Genomic DNA, 18,177 nt, shown 5'->3' on the forward strand with positions numbered 1-18,177 from the left:
TGTTTAGCCTCCCCCACCCACCAATCATTGTTGCCTGTTTAGCCCCACCCACCGATTCTACATTGTTGCCTGTTTAGCCCCAACCACTGATTCTACATCGCTGCCTGTTTAGCCCCTCCCACCAATTCTACATTGTTGCCTGTTTAGCCCCCACATCGCTGGCTGTTTAGCCCCACCCACCGATTCTACATTGTTGCCTATTTAGCCCCACCCACCGATTGTACACCGCTGCCTGTTTAACCCCGCCCACCAACTCTACGTCGTTGCCTGTTTAGCCCTGTTTAGCCCCACCCACCAATTCTGCATTGCTGCCTGTTTAGCCCCGCCCACCGATTCTACATTGTTGCCTGTTTAGCCCCGCCCACCAATTCTACATTGCTGCCTGTTTAGCCCCGCCCACCGATTCGCACCTGAGAGAGGCAAGCACTGGTCTACGCAGAAACCAAATGATAAAGATGACTCTGAATGCAAGACACTGTGCAGTGCCAAGTTGTGGGGGGGGAAAAGTCCATGCATTGCCTTCCTTCTGATCCCAATGTTGGGAAAGAGTGGATAAACTTTATTTTTAATAAAGATCCAGACTGCGTCAGTAAGAACTTGGTCCTTTGTTCACTTAATTTTACCGCGGATTCGTTTATAAACAAGGCATGATTTGATGCGGGATATTCAGAAAGACTGAAACTAAAAGACGATGCTGTGCCGACTATATTGGATCTGAAAGTAATGTCGCAACATGAGTGTGAGTAACTGTTTTCATAACATGGTCAATATTGCTTTGTCTGTTAAACAGATCGTTTGATACGAGTATTTATGCGATTTTAACCTAAATCACTGCAGCGTCCATCTGTGAAGGAGGTGGCTGTCAAACATACACAACGGTTTGCCAATCATAGCAGTGGGCGTTTACTTCCGAATCTACAATCCGCCACACCTACTCAAACAGAGCATTCTGATGAGGGGGTTAAAAACAGGACAGAAAATAGCCTATTACTTCTAGTTTATGATGTTTTGTTATGTAAAAATCTTGATGACATTATAAGTGGACCTCAAAGAACAGTACAAAATAAAACAACAGAGGCAGTTCAGTGTGAAAAGTTTGTTAAGTAAAAGTTGTTAAGTGTGAACAGAATATAATGCTTTCAATCACTTAATTGCATCTTAATTATTATTTAGGTTCAAATTTATATTAAATGCAATTGGCTGAAATTTAGAATGCTTTTTTGACTCACTTAAGTAGGACTTAAGTACATTTTATATGTAATTTCATACTTATATTGTCTTTGAAATATGGTTAAAGTACTGCTGAATGTACTGACAAGCATTTATGATAAACTAAAATATACTTTAATGTAATTTTTAATGAAACTTGTATGTCATGTATTTAAATATATTTGTAATCACACATTTGTAAGGATGAAGCTGCAATTTAGAACATTTAAAATATATAAACTTTTGTTAATTGCAGTGATTGCAATATTAATTGTAATATGGAACAACGCTGTACAGTTAAGATTATAATCTAGTACTTTGCATGTGCTTTAGTATGTTAGTCAACACATCAAAGTAAGTGTACTTCTTTAAAGCATGAGTTATTGTTAAAACATAATGATTTAATTTGACATTATTAAAAATGCTTTTTAAAAGTGTACTTAACTGTGTTAAGAAACAGTCTATTTTTGAGTCACTTAAGTGGCCTTTTCATTAATATTATCTTCAAGTACAATTTTTTAAAATAAACTTTTTAGATTTGAAATACACTACAAATGCACATTCAGTAGAATTAAGCAAACTGCTTTTTCACAAGGGTCTGATGACTTTAGTATACTGCACTTTTCATTTAAGTCACTGCATTTAGAATTAAAAATTTCTCTATGTCTTTTTCGCTATTTATCTTCTAGTTGCTGAGGAAGAGGCACATAGGGAATGATATCGTCACAATAGTCTTCCAGGAGCCAGGTGCTTTACCTTTCACCCCCAAAACCATCCGTTCTCACTTTCAGCATGTGTTCATCATTGTCCAAGTACACGAGCCCTGCACCGAAAGCACCTATTACAGGTAAGACATAGTCAAAAAGCACTGAAGAAAAAGAAAACCTAAAATGTTACAAATAAAATTAAACGTGTCTTTATCTCCACCCTTCTCAGAGTTGCAGTAACTCGTTCCAAGGACATCCCTCTCTTCGGTCCTCTCTTCCCTAAAGGTGCACGCTTCCCACGTTCTCCTGCCTTCCGGGACTTTCTCCTCGCCAAAGCCATTAACGCAGAGAACGCGGCGGAGAAATCAGAGAAATTTCGCTCTATGGCCACACGTACGCGGCAAGAGTACCTAAAAGACCTGGCGGAAAACTACGTCACCACAACGCCCATTGATTCTTCCACCAAATTCCCCCTGCTGTCGCTGGGCGGGAAGCGCAAAGATAAGCTGAAGGGAGCGAAAGGTGCAGAGCTTCACAGCGCAGGTGCTTTAGTGTGGGCCGTCACCGTCGTTCAGGGCGGCGAGAACAACGGTCTGAGCCTGTCCTGTCTGCTCGGCGTGTCGGCGGAGTCGGTCGTGCTCATAGAGCGATCCACGCGAACCGTCGTGTTTAACTGCAGCTGCCGCGATGTGATCGGCTGGAAGGCCGTGACCGAGTCTGGAGCTCAGGGTGGCCCTTCGCTGGATATCTTCTACGAGAGAGGCGAGGCAGTGACTGTGACGACGTCAGAAAGCCAAGTTGAGGATATTAAGGAGGTTGTCCAGAGGCTGGAGGTGAGATTTACTGTAATATATGAATAAAACAAAGAATATTGGAGTATGTTTTCAAAGAAACTACTACTTCAGTCTTTCTACTTCAAATTTCATGTTTAAATCTTTCCCCGCCAAATACTGAATTTTCCAGGTTTCCATGTTTTCATTGGTATACGCTAGGGGGCGCTATTACACATCTCCTGAACGAGTCTAGAAAGTGCCGATCAAAAACACAGACCAGGAAGACGCAGAAGCGAGCATGTTTGCGAACATGTATGCATATGCGTATGAAAAATAATGCGATCATCAACACTTATCGCATATAAATGAAAACTACAAATTTGTGTCCTATTTAAAGTGTGGAAATATTCTCCATCCCTCCCCAGAATTGCAGAGCCTTTTTTTTTTTATTTAGGTTTATCTTGCAGCAATAGCAACCTGTTATGTACTGGTTTATGAAAGTTGTTGGCTATTGAATTACTTTAAGCCGACGATTCTTGTATGAGATCTGTCCATGGTCCTGAAAGCACAGTCTCAGCCGCCATTCAAGTATGTAAAATCAAATATATAAAAAACAGCAAGCTGTTGTACCCTTAAAGGTACTGTTTATTTGTTCATTGCATTGCATTATACAGTCAAACCAAAGATTTTTCAGACACCAGATATTATTATTATTTTTTTTTTTACTAGTGGGTGCAGGACACTATAGTTCATTTATGTAAGCGAGGATAGCAAAATAAAGTAAATTGTGACATATACCCAAAAATTCTTCATACAGTGGACTACCAGTAAAATTTATAAATATTTGGGACCAAAAATTTGTTCGGACACTTTGACCTGTGTCAGAGTGTCTTTTCTTTAATTGCTAATGCAACCTTTTTACACCACAGACTAAACAAAATTAAGCATTGCTTGGTAATTGGTTGACCTAAATTGGTATTATCTAATTGTGTACTTAAATTTAACAGCTGACAGCTATTCAACCGAATTCATTTGTGAGACAGTCTAACAGAAGGATGGCATTATCAAGATGAATTTGTTCGGACAGTTTAACTCTGAGTTCTTGTCATATTTTATTACCATTTTCTAAACTATAACGAATAAACTGTGATAATGTGAGAAATGTTGAAGGTGTCAGAATAAATTTTGGTTTGACTGTATCTATTTGATACTGTTTATTTGTTCATTGCATTGCATTATACAGTCAAACCAAAGATTTTTCAGACACCAGATATTATTATTATTTTTTTTTTTACTAGTGGGTGCAGGACACTATAGTTCATTTATGTAAGCGAGGATAGCAAAATAAAGTAAATTGTGACATATACCCAAAAATTCTTCATACAGTGGACTACCAGTAAAATTTATAAATATTTGGGACCAAAAATTTGTTCGGACACTTTGACCTGTGTCAGAGTGTCTTTTCTTTAATTGCTAATGCAACCTTTTTACACCACAGACTAAACAAAATTAAGCATTGCTTGGTAATTGGTTGACCTAAATTGGTATTATCTAATTGTGTACTTAAATTTAACAGCTGACAGCTATTCAACCGAATTCATTTGTGAGACAGTCTAACAGAAGGATGGCATTATCAAGATGAATTTGTTCGGACAGTTTAACTCTGAGTTCTTGTCATATTTTATTACCATTTTCTAAACTATAGCGAAAAAGGTGTCTGAATAAATTTTGGTTTGACTGTATGTTTAGATCATCAAACTAAGCATTTAAATATCATCTTAAAATAAATATTATTGGAGATACAGGGTGACGTCTGATATTTATATCATTTTATGCAAGTATGTGCTATACTGTTATCTCTGTTATACTACTAATATTATCTTATTTTTTTTACAAGCTATCAGAATTTCATCAACTTTTTGTCCATACAACTATCAGCATCTGCACCAAATTGCATATTGTTGCTCAGTTTGAGTCAATGAAGAAAACTGAGCTGTTTTTTCCTCCATATTCTCACTTTGTCAGACTATATAAGCTATAAAACCTGATATGTGACCCTGGACCACAAAACCAGTCATAAGGGTCAATTTTTCGAAATTGAGATTTATGCATCATCTGAAAGCTGAATAAATAAGCTCTCCATTGATGTATGGTTTGTTAGGATCGGACAATATTTGGCCGAGATACAACTATTTGAAAATCTGGAATCTGAGGGTGCAAAAAAATCTAAATATTGAGAAAATCACCTTTAAAGTTGTCCAGATAAAGTTCTTAGCAATGCATATTAATAATCAAAAATTAAGTTTTAATATATTTACAGTAGGAAATTTACAAAATACCTTCATGGAACATGATTTTTGCTTAATATCCTAATGATTTTTGGCATAAAAGAAAAATCAATAATTTTGACCCATACAATGTATTTTTGGCTATTGCTACAAATATACCCCAGCGACTTAAGACTGCTTTTGTGCTCCAGGGTCACATTTATCAAACATGATACTTAACAAAAAAAAACAAAAAAACATTGTGTCTAATGGTTTATTATTTGATATGTCCGGCTTTACAGGGTTAAGACTTGGAGCTCTTTATAATGTGCTGTGTGCCGTTTTAACATGATGCTCCTGTACTTCCCCGCAGCTGGTGACACGAGGCTGTGAGGCGCGTGAGGTCACTCCCCTGCGGGACGGTGTCGGCCAGCCGGGCTTCCTGATGAGCGAGGAAGGCTTTGTAACGGAGCTCCAGCGGTTCGGATACGCGGAGAGCGGCGGCCTGCAGCTGGGGGCTCGTGTGGTTCGTCTCTGTGGGCAGGTCCTGGTGCACCTCAGCCTGGAAGAGCGGAGCCGACTCCTCCGCGCGGCTCAAAAGATCCACATCACAGTCATTCCTCCAGACGAGAACGGAAAACCACGCAGGTAATAGAGGTGACGGGTTATGAGGAAGTGTGTGTCAGAGGAAGTGGATAAAATGGGGGGATGATGTAAAGAATGCATACACTGCAGTGATTTTGAGAGAAAAGTGGGCTGACGAGTTACAAATAGTAAGCAGTGAGTGGAGTGCTGTTAATAATGTAATTAATGATGGTAAATGTAATGTGTATCCTGTCAAAAACCACCGCTCAAAAGTTTAAGGTTGATAAGGAATTTTATTTTACATTTTTGAAAGAAGTATCTTTGCTTCCCAATATGAAAGCCAGAGTAATTTATCATATATTTGATCATTTCCAGAATTAAAAAAAGGTTTTATCTCACAATTCAGAACTGTGAGATATAAACACAGAATTGCGAGATAAAAACTCAGAATTCTGAATTTTTTTCTCAGAATTCTCAGTTTGCACCTCATGATTCTGTTTTTTCTCTCTTTTTTTCAGCGACAAAAAAATGCTAATGTGACATTTTATCTCACAATATGCAATTGCATTGCAATTACCTTTTTAAATTTTCTTTTTTTTTATCCCATGGTGGAAACAAGATTCCATATACCAAGGCTGCATGTATTTGATAAAAAAATACAGTAAAAACAGTAATTTTGTGAAATATTATTGCAATTTAAAAGAACTGCATTCTATGTAAATATGTATTATAAATTGTAATGTATTTCTGTGATGCAAACTGAATTTTTTTATTACTTCAGTCTTCAGTGTCACATGATCTTCAGAAATCATTCTAATATGCTGATTTGCTGCTGAAATTATTACCAATTATTATTGGTGCTCCTTAATTAATAATTGTTCTTATTATTGTCGATGTTAAAAAAACGTTTTTGCTGTTTCATATTTTTGTGGAAGCAATTTTTCCCTCCAAGGATTCTCCGATGAATAGAAAGTTATAAAAACAGCATTTATTTGAAATATAATCTTTTTTGTTGCGTTATAAATGTCCTTACTGTCACTTTTGAGCAGTTTAATTCCACAAACATTTTTAAATTAAGTTTAATTTAAGTCGTGAAAATAATTAGGCTGACAAACTTGATTGCAATTGCCGTGGACTGACAATACATTGACGTTTAAAGCCACTTTTTGTAATATCCGTCCAATACATTACTCATCTGCCACAATTATTATACTGCCACTTGAATGATCTATTATCTAATTACCTATTGTCTACCTAATATCTTCTTATCTATTATCAAATTATCTATTTGTACATATGCATTTGTATTGTATATTTTTATCTATGCTCCCTAGGGAGGGAAACAGATGGATAGAGAGGAGCAGGGAGCATATGAATAAAGGACAGACCTCATTATATTGACATGAACATGTTTTAGTCAGTGTTTCACCAGCTGCTCAGATCTCATTCAACTCTCATAATGCTTATTGATCCATCCAACACACACACACACACACACACACACACAAACACAAACACAAGCACACACACACACACACACACAAACACAAACACAAGCACACACACACACACACACACACACAAACACACACACCAGCACACACACACACAACCACACCAAACACAAGCACACACACACAGATCATGGGTTAAAATGGCATTTTGTTCAAAATTGACTTATTCAACATGCTTTACGTAAGTCTTTGATTATATAATATACTTCAAAAAAAGAACACCAAAATAGCAGCATTGATCTCTTCATCCATGACTAACAGTGAAATGCACACGCAGAAATAAATGAGCGGAAACTTTCTTTGTTGTTATTCACGTTCTTTTGCCGTTGTTCTTGTGCTTGTCTGAGTTCAGGAGTTTCTCTGAGCTCTACCAGAAGGCCATCCAGGACGCGGAGAGCAAATCCGGAGAGGGACGGTCAGGCGAGGCCTGGGTTCTGGATGACGATGAAGAAGTTGAGGTTGATGGCGGCGGAGGAGAGAAAGAGGAGAAGAAACAGATTGAAAATAAGACGACAGACAGGGAAACTCCAAAGCAGGAGATACACGAGGAGCAGATGGGATTTCCGGAGCCCATGGAAACAGATTCGCTCCTCTCTCCACCCAGCCTGCCTCTCATACGGGCGCAGATTAAATCAGGGTTCTAAAATGACCTTTTTGCAACAGTGTTGTTTTAGTATTATTTATGTCATTATAGTTTTATTAATGTTTTGAATTAGGTTTTATTTTTGTATTTTCAATTGGCATGTTAATTATAATGCAAATAGTTTTGAAATGTGCTTTTGTCATTTTTTTTACAATTTTTTTATTTATTTTTTTGTAATATTTATCTTTAATTTACGTTTATTTTAGTTTTAACAATTTTAGTACTTCAACTTATTTTATTCCATTTAGCTGCGAAGGCAACATTTCAATTTTTTTGTTTACTCTAAAATGATTAAAACTACTCTTTTTTTAAGTTTCATTACTTAAACTACTACATTTTTAAAGTTAAGTTTACATTTAAGTTTTCATCTAATATCTACAGTATATATTTTTTCTATTTTAACGAAAATTGATTTTTGATTGTTTTAGTTTTAGTTAACAATAAACACTGACTATACCGTTTCTTAACTTTTTTAAAAAAAAGTGCACTTTGTAATAATGACAAATTTAAAGTAAAGTTTTTGTAGTTTTAGTTAAAATACATTTTAAATCCATTGTCTTAATAATCTTTTATTATTCTATAAGGAAGTACTTTTGATGCGTTGACTAACATACTAAAGCACATGTAAAGTACTTGATTATATTTTTAACTGTAGTGTGTTATTGGATATTATATTTAAATCCTTGACATGCAAGTTTCAGTAGAAATGACATTAAAGTATAGTTTATCATAAATGCTTGCAACTACATTCAGCAGTACTTTAACCATATTTCAAAAACAATAGAAGTATTTATAAAATTACATATAAAGATGTACTGAATGAGTCAAAAAAGCACTTTGAAATTTAATCTAATTGCATTTAATATGTTATTGCATATAATACATTTTTTATTTAATTACAGTTAACATGCATGCTTAAAACATTAAATTCTATTCTAAACATTAAGTCTATTATTGCAGTAATAAGTACTACTAATTAAATTAACCAAGAATATGTACGACCCCTTTAATTGGAAAGCGTTCATATTTATAAGCACAATAGACAACACAACCATTTTATTTAATTTAAAAAGACACTTTTTATAGTAGTGAAGTGTAAAGTAGTGTTTTTTTATTCTATTCTATCTTTTATTTATTCTGTTTAACTGATGTTTCTCCTCTATGAATGTGTTTGTCTGTCAGGCATGTATATGATAACGTGGGGCTGAAAGCAAACAGGCACATCTATGAAAACCCTGGAGAGCTTCGGGACGAGACCCCTGACCTCATACTGACAGTCAAACCCAAAGTGCCTCTGGAGCAAGAGCAACAGGTATCTAAAGCACACACTGCTCTCTTTTCATTAAGACACTATATTGTTTTACAGCTGATGGGAGAAACAGCCTATTGAATGCACCGATTGTCACGACAAGCGAGAAATGATCATGTGATCACAGTAGGCACAGAAACAATGAATCGTATAGCACCCCAGGAGTTGTCAATGTCTTCTTTCACACACATGCATTACTTTATAGGAACAAACCCGTTTGTAGGTTTTCGATGTGATTTAGAAATGATTCTTTTCAAATTCAGAATAATTCAATTCGATGTATTTCACAATGAGATTCAATTCAAGTTCAGTTGTTTTTATTCTGTTTTTTTTAATGCATTAATAGGTTATATAAATGCTTCTAGTGTTTCTTAGGTAAAAAAAAAAAAACACAAACTACTTAAGAATGTTTTTGCGCCAAGCAACTTGAAAGTAAACACATTAAACCCATGTACTTGGAAATGTAACAAATGCAATGTGTTGATAAAATATTTTGGAGCTAAATAAAACACAACAAAATTACTAAATGACTATACTAAAATTAAATCTAAATGGCTGTACTAAAATGAAAACTAATTACTATTATAAAATATTTGGAAATTATTCCATATTCCATTAATTTTAAAAAAGGAGAGATTTTAAGAGTTTTCTCGGTCTGGAAATAACAATTTTAAAATTCCCTATTATTCCATGAATTGCTTGTTTCAGTCAAGCATTGATTTTAAAAGCTAAAAAATGAATGAAAGTCATTTTGAACCAAAATTATTATAGTTAACTAAAACTAAAACCATAAACAGTAAAAATGACTTCAGATTAAAATAAAATATTTAAAAACTTAAATGTATTTTTTCAGCTAGTTCCCAAGGCAACATTTCTCATTTTCATTTAGTTTAACTTAAGTACTAAAATAAAAATTAATAAACTAAAACTAAAAATTAATTTAAAAAAAACAGTATATACATATTTAAGAAAAAACGCATCCAATTTACTAAAACTTTAACTAAAATTAAAGTTGAAACTGAAAATATTAAAAACTAATTTAAAATATTAATAAACCATAATAACGTATTTTAGAGCCAAGCACACTTAGGAAAGTATTCCATATATCTATTTTTTATTTTTTTTCCAATGAGATTTCTCGGTCTGGAAATCATCATAATTAAAATTCCCTACTTTTCCCCTGACCGTGGCAACCGATGCATGGTGAAAACACTTGAATCGTTACACGTCTAATTGTGCAGCTTACTTAAACAATAATAAGGACATGAACACTTACAGAAGAGCACAATGCATTGAAGCACCTGAATCATGGCGTGATGTGCTGCTGTTGTGTTCAGTATCTGTCTCCCACACAGAGGGCATCTGATGGATCCGCTTGTGTAACTCTCTTTATTTGGAAAGTGATTGCTGTTTTCAGAAGGGTTTTAACCTCTCAGATCCGTCTCCCACTCTCTCTCTCTCTCTCTCTGTCTCTCTCTTTCCTTCCTTTCTGTTCCTCCCACTTCATCCTTTCCCTTCTTCCCCTCATAAAATCACTTTCTCTCACTCCCTCTATTTCCTGCGTTTTATCTGTTTATATTTATCATACTTTATCTTCTGTCCAACTGAGTGCATTGAGTAAAATTTTTTGTAGATTTTTTTATTAGTTAGTTAGTTAGGTAGTTGATTGCTGTTTTGATCCTTTTGTTTTTTAACTCAGACTTTTCAGTAATTAAGTGTAAATTAAATGAATAAATAAACTTTTGGTTTGCATCCATTAAATATCCTTCAAATATTCCAATAAATAAATAAATACTCAATGTACTTACTACTTAGTGGGACAAAAGAGAAAGTATGATTGTATATGATATGTGATAAGAAAATGAAGGAAATGTTTGTTTGTTTTGAGTCTTTTATTTTTATTTTTGTATAAAAGCTGTCTTTTAATGATACCAGATTTGTAATTAATACGCATACATTTAATATATATATACTTTTGTACTCGGTGGGACAAAAGAGAAGGTAAGATGAATATGATGAGAAAATAGAGGAAATATTTATTTATTTATATGATTGATTGATTGATTGATTTGAGACTTTTGTTTTTAACTCTGTAAAACAGTTTTTTATTGATGCCAAACTTATTATGTATAACTTATTTAAACTTTTTGGTTTGCATGCATAAAATAAAATTTGAATGAATGAATGATACTCAGTGAGACAAAAGAGAAAGTATGATGAATTACAACAAGAAAATGCAAGAAATATTTCATTGATTAATTTGAAAGAACCTTTAATTTGTAGCATTTAATTCTCTGTATTACATTGTATGCATACTACATACATATATGACAGTACCATAACTTTGAGGTTTAAATTCAAGCAAAAATAACTGTATTGTTATATACATTTACCATGATATTTTGGACATACTGCCACTTCTACTCATTGATGGTTTCGTTCCTCCTCTCTGTCTAGTTTGGGTGTGATCAGGGGCCTGAAGAGAGGCCATCGGTCAGTGATGTGACCTTGAGATCCTCCTGCATGGAAAGTGAAGAAAGAAACTCCAGAGCTCTGAGCCTCCATAACTCCATCACTAAGAGTAAGTGTTTCTTAATGTTACCACAATAACATTACAGGTTACATTTATTATTTTTAAATGACTCATGTAGTTAATTTTATAAGTTCACACCCCTGTTGCTACAGCAGGCCATTATATGCAGTGGGTTAATAAATAAGCCTTCATATAGGTACGTCTACAATGACTGTGTGGCTTCAAAACATATAAAGCTTCATTGGTAATCTATAAGTGCAGTTTCCACAAGTACAGATGGGATCTTTAGATATATTAAACCGTGAGAGGTTTAACTCTGTAATTAATTGAAAAGCAGCAGGAGTTCTTTCATTTAATCTAAAGGCTGGAATGTGTGCAAATCTGAACAGATTTTACAGATCATACACATGGTTACAGAGGAACTTATCAACACTAATACATTTTTCTCATTTTCATTTACTTTCATTTGATTTAAATTAATTAAAACTAAAACTGAAATAAAGATTAAAAGAAACTGTATAGACACATTAAAAAATAAATGAATAAAAAAATGATAAAACACACAACAAAATTACTTGAATGTCAGAGCAAAAAAACTTGCTCTGACATTCAGCAACTAGTGTTGACTCATCCATAATGCAAATTGGGGCAAAAGTTGTGTTTTGTTTGTACTGCATGTAGTACATTTCATCCTTAAAATGCTGCTGATTCATTTCTATAAATCAGTTCATACTGAATTAAATAATTTAAAACAATAAAAAAAAAATTGCTCTTACTGTGATTTTTTCATTACTAAAACTGTTCACAGAAATTCTAGGTTGGTATTTTTTATGTATTAAAATATTTTAGTAATATATAAAGGGGGAAAGTGTTAATTTTACGTCCCTTTTAAAAAGAAAGAAAGAAAGTAAATAATGCTACAGTATTTACTTATGTGTAGTATATTGGTTTGTTATATTGTTACTTTAGTTTAATGAATATTTTAATGATTAGTTGTCTTTCTTCCTTGTTTTAAGTAACACAAAAGTAGGAAACATTCCTTGAATATTTTACATAAGAAAAATACATATAGAAAGATACATTTAGATAATATTCCTCATCTGTTACTACTGGTGTTCCTCAAGGCTCTGTCTTGGGCCCTCTTTTATTTATTATCTACCTATTACCCCTTGGTCATATTTTTAGGAAATTTGGTATTAAATTCTAATGCTATGCAGATGATACCCAGCTCTATTTGTCCTCCAAGCCTCTACTCTTCTTTCTCCTTTCCTTTTGGACTGTTTAGATGAAATCAAAGCAAAGCCTGGTTCTAAACCAAATTTGGCAAAATCCGACAGCTTTTCACTTACTATTGATAATGCCATCTCTCCCCTATTTGGATGGATTTGTGGATGGATGGATGGAATGGGTGGATGGATGGATGGATGGATGGACGGACGGATAGATAGATAGATGTGGTAGTAGATATATAGTTAGATAGAATTATCGTATTTTGCTCTGTTCATCACCTCATCATCCTATATATTATTTTGCCTTTAGCTACAGGGAGGCTCCATTCCTCCTCTTCCTCTGGGAGGTTTCATTTTCCCTTACTCCTGCATTCAGTCTCTTTTGTTTCTGAGCCCTTGTAGTGTAAATGCTGCCTGTTTAAAAATAAGCTGATCTACGACCAACCTCCCCTCCATAAGCAAATTCAGCAAGCTTTAAAAGATACGAATCATGGCCTGAATGGCACTGACATTTTCAAATGAGTGTAAAGCTCGAACAGATGGGGGCTAGGCTAGGGCTGGTTGGGATAAGGGTATTAAACCGCCTCAAATCAAGACACTGTCTCTGGGCCATCTGTTCTGTGCCTCTGCCCCTTGATTGTCGAGCGGTTACATCTCACCAGGCCCTCCTTTAACATGCATATGGATGTGCTTGTGTGTAAATACTCAACAAACTCAGACTGTCAGTAGCAACCACCTTTTACTTTGTCCAATTTGGGTCAAAGCAGCAGTTATAATTCATTTGCAAATGATTAAAAAACCAAGCCTAACTGCAGTTAAAATGTTATATTCACACATGATCAATTAAATGTTATATTTTCATGTTTGTGGAAAGTTTGATTTGTAGTATTAGCGCTAGGAAAATAACCCGTTTTTGGTGGGCTGTCCGAGGATTACGTTTTCTTCAGAAACTTTTACCTTACTGTACATAAAACAGCCACCAAAGGGAAATAATGCCTAATGTGGCAAAAAAAACAAAAAACTAAATAAATAAATAAATACAAAAACAGACCAACAGATGGTGCTGATTGCTTTAAAAACGTCAGGTCATGTTATCTTTCTCTCCTAATTACTTGCTAACCCCAGTCTTGCTATTGAAAATTGGACCAGACGTAACGAATGCAAGAGCATCATCATGTTATCATTATCAGCTTCAAAATAAGGCATATAATAACACTCATAAACTCCCTAAAGCATCTTCCCTTGTATGCAAATTCAAGGCCGCAGTTGGGAATTATATTATATATATAAATTATATTTATATTAATATTACATTATTCAGAATATTTCAGCTCTGAATAATGCTTCTTCATCATTGTGAAAAAAAAGTGTAAGTGAAGTGTGGTGGCCCATACTCGGAATTTGTGCTCTGCATTTAACCCATCCAAGTGCACACACACAGTAGTGAACACACACACACACAGTTCAGCAGTACTTTAACGATATTTCAAAGATAATAGAAGTAATTATGAAATTACATATAAAGATGTGCTTAAGTCCTACTTAAGTGGATCAGAAAGCATTCTAAAGTTCAGCTAATTGCATTAAATATACATTTCAACTATAATACATATAATATAATTTATATTTAACTTTAATTAACATGCAGTTAAGTGTCAGAAAACATTAAATTTCACTCTTTTAAACTATTTTTTCCGTAATAAGTCATCATACATCATACATCCTACATCATGCCTTTCACTTAGACGTACATATAAACTGTAAAAAAAAAAAGTTTATTAATAGATTTTGAATAACTTTTAATACTATATTCAGATTTAAAAACAGACTAAAGGCCTATTTACGCTTCTGCGTCAGATTCATGCTGTAAGCTCTGCATAGATGCAGTGGTTAAAGTGTATCCTGTGCCGTACGTCTCTCCAGTGTAACTCATGTTGCATCTACACAGACCACAACAGCTGTGATTGGTCAGCTTTGTAACAAGAGACCCTCAGGATGAAAAAAAAAAAAAGATGCATTAACTTCACGTGCATTGGGAATGGATGTAATGGAGAACAGAGGTGGTCATAAACCATAAACGAATCTAGTGATCCAAAAATGTCCATAATGTATTTGTTTATGCACAGAACAATAATTTCAGTCTTAACATGACAAATGAATAGAGAATACCACTAAACTCCAAAGAGTTGCAAATTTGACTGTCTACACTAAAAAAAAAAGTTGTAGAAACAATTATAACTAAGAAATTGCGGTAACACTTTATTTTAGGGTCTCTTAACTAGTTGCTTATTAGCATGCATATTACTAGAATTTTAGCCATTTATTAGTAGTAATTAAGCACATATTAATGCCTTATTCTACCTGACCTTATTCTACATCCCTAATCCTACCCAATACCTAAACTTAACAACTACCTTACTAACTATTAATAAGCAGCAAATTAGGAATTTATTGAGGGGAAATTCGTAGTTAATAGTGAATAAGTGTTCCCTATTCTAATGTGTTACCGAAATTGCTAGTAAATTTCACAATTAATTACAAAGAAACAGCATGTAACACATAAATTTAAACATGAATTTTTGAAGTATAAAGACTGGTATGTAGTATGTAAAACATGTCAATAGTATGTAAAACGTACTCCAATAATCTTAGTTTTATTCACAATTTTGAAAAATCATTCAGAATCATCAGTTGCTTCTCTGGGTCAATGTTGACTAAAGAATTCAAAAGATTTTTTTTATCATTGTCTTTTCGAGACCAAAAACACTTCTCGTAGATGCCAACAAATAATAAATCTAAATACTCCACAAAGCCGTTTTACAATATATTTTTGTTGATTTCAGTTCTCTCAGAGACAGCAGATTCGTCTGAGATCAGTAACAAAAAAACAACAACATGTGTGACAGTTCTCACTTGATTAACAACAAAATGAAAGAAATAGTTCACCCCAAAATGACCTCTCCCTCAGGCCATCCAAGATGTAGATGAGTTTGATTCTTCATCAGATTTGGAGAAATGTAGCATTGCATCAGTGTCTCAGCAATGGATGCTCTGCAGTGAATGGGTGCCGTCAGAATGAGAGTCCAAACAGCTGATAAAAACATCACAATAATCCACAAGTAATCCACACCACTCCAGTCCATCAATTAACATCTGGAGAAGTGAAAAGGTGTGTGTTTGTAAGAAAGAAAATCCATAAGACATTTTAAAATTTTAAACTTTGGCTAAAATATGAGTCCTTTATCCATAAAATTGCTTTCTTCAGGGAAAAAGTTGTGTGGTCTGAATCAGGAGAGGAATATGCACAGATACCGTTTACAAGAAAAACAGTCCTAAACAGCTCTAAACAAAACTATGGGTGGATTTTGATGTAAGAGGAAGTGTTATTATTATGAAATATGAACTTATTTTAGCTGGAAGCGATGGTTTTAAGTTAAAAAGTCTTAATGAATGGATTCTAATCAGTTCAGTCAATTTTAACTGATGGACTGGAGTGGTGTGGATTATTGTGATGTTTTTATCAGCTGTTTGGACTCTCATTCTGACGGCACCCATTCACTGCAGAGCATCCATTGCTGAGACACTGATGCAATGCTGCATTTCTCCAAATCTGATGAAGAAGCAAACTCATCCTAATCTTGGATGGCCTGAGGGTGAGCACAGTTCATTTTAAAGTGAACTATTCCTTGAAGGATGTGAAGGAGGTGATGTTAGTTAGTTAATGCATTAACTAACCTTAACTAATGGGGCCTTATTGTAAAGTGTTACCACATATTTTTATGTGACGCTCTTCATTAACAGGGATTTGTTCATTTAGATAAATGACTCGACCTTCAGTTTCTTGGTTTGGAATAGCAGTTTTAAGAGACAGTGTTAAGTTGGAATATGTTGTAGTAATCGCAGTAAATGATGTACTGTATAATTACATGCAACTAACCTTAAATCAAACCCTAATCCTAACCTTACGCATGTTGTTAATTAATATTACACCATAGCAAGGACACCTTAAGACAAAGTGTAACCTAATCATTTATTAGAGAATGGAAAACATAATCTTAAAGCTTAGGGGGTTAAGTGTTTTTTTTTTTTTTTTTTTGCCATTTCCTATTTTACAACAACACAAAATGGGCAAAATGGAATATAATAATCTAATGATTTAAAGTAGAGCATTAACTATTCATTATTTAATATGAATTATTATTATTATTACTGCTCCTGGATTCGAAACAAGACAGCATTTTTGGCATCATTTGCTTGAATTTTGCCATAAAGTTGTGAAAGATTCTGCCAAGCCTAATTTCTATTGAACCTGAACATTCCTTTAAATGATGAATTATCTCGACACAAAGAACATTTCACACACTTTTCAAAATAATTTTCCTGCTTATGGGAGCTAAATTTCTTTAGCGTTGTAATTTTGTTGTTATTGCTCATTCGCTACAATGGATATTAGGAAATGGAGAGATTTGAGGTTAATTGTGATTGGCTGGTCAGCACACAGAGTAGGCGTGTCATAGTGTGTGTGTGTGTGTGTATATACATACACACACACAGGTTTGTTTTTGTGAAAAGTGGGGACATCCCATAGGCGTAATGGTTTTTCTACTGTACAAACTGTATGTGCTATTGCCCTACACCAACCCTACCCCTAAAAGGAAACTTTGTGCTATTTCAGATAGCTATTTGTATCTATTTCAATACACTCCATTCTGTGTGATTTATATGCGTTTTGAAAAGTGGGGACATGGGGTAATGTCCTGAAAAGTCACCTTCTCCTTGTAATACCTATGTCATACCCTTGTCATTATACAAATTTATGTCCTCATTTGTCACAAAAACGCGCACACACACACACACACACACACACACACAAACATTATAGAATTACTGCAGACCATTAACACCAACTCACAACTGTATAACTTAAGTGCATGTACACTTAATAATATTATAGCTTTAAGGTCCCTCAGGATGAATATTAAAGCTGATCCAGGGTCTCAGTTCTCTTTTGTTTGATCCCATTATCCGCAAAAGGTCAGGAAGGGAAAGCGAGGGTGAGCATGGTTGACTGCATAAGGTCCCACAGTTATCCAGCACACTCATAGATAAATCATAGCTTACTGAAGACTTCGGTCACCTTGAGAGAAAAGTGTGGCCTTATAAAATATGATTATTATACATACACAGATAACAGTCTACCGTGAATTACTACCATGTTTAGAGGCATCATTGCTCTTTCAGTGTTTTTTATGCATTACTATAATTTAGGATGCATGAACATTATTAAAAATGCATGTATTTTTCTTTTCAAGAATGCCCAGTGCTTAATGATTGCTCTTATCACTGATGCATGTCTGATGCCACGTTTGGACTTTTTTTTTTTTTTTTTTTTCTGCAATCAAGAACTA

The 18,177-nt window shown here is 34.4% G+C and overlaps 1 protein-coding gene across 1 annotated transcript in view; it reads left to right on the forward strand.

The window, feature by feature from the left end:
- Window positions 1-18,177, forward strand: part of LOC107742927 (signal-induced proliferation-associated 1-like protein 2) — a 48,401-nt gene that overhangs the window by 28,856 nt on the left and 1,368 nt on the right. Inside the window, exons 8-14 of the mRNA XM_016556015.1 lie at window positions 1,899-2,056; window positions 2,146-2,749; window positions 5,330-5,604; window positions 7,408-7,692; window positions 8,881-9,010; window positions 11,465-11,588; window positions 17,804-17,823. Of these exons, the coding sequence (XP_016411501.1) occupies window positions 1,899-2,056; window positions 2,146-2,749; window positions 5,330-5,604; window positions 7,408-7,692; window positions 8,881-9,010; window positions 11,465-11,588; window positions 17,804-17,823 (1,596 nt within the window). The remainder of the gene's footprint in view (window positions 1-1,898; window positions 2,057-2,145; window positions 2,750-5,329; window positions 5,605-7,407; window positions 7,693-8,880; window positions 9,011-11,464; window positions 11,589-17,803; window positions 17,824-18,177) is intronic.

Source organism: Sinocyclocheilus rhinocerous, unplaced genomic scaffold (assembly GCF_001515625.1).
Source record: "Sinocyclocheilus rhinocerous isolate Xijiao unplaced genomic scaffold, SAMN03320098_v1.1 scaffold3059, whole genome shotgun sequence".
NCBI lineage: Eukaryota > Metazoa > Chordata > Actinopteri > Cypriniformes > Cyprinidae > Sinocyclocheilus > Sinocyclocheilus rhinocerous.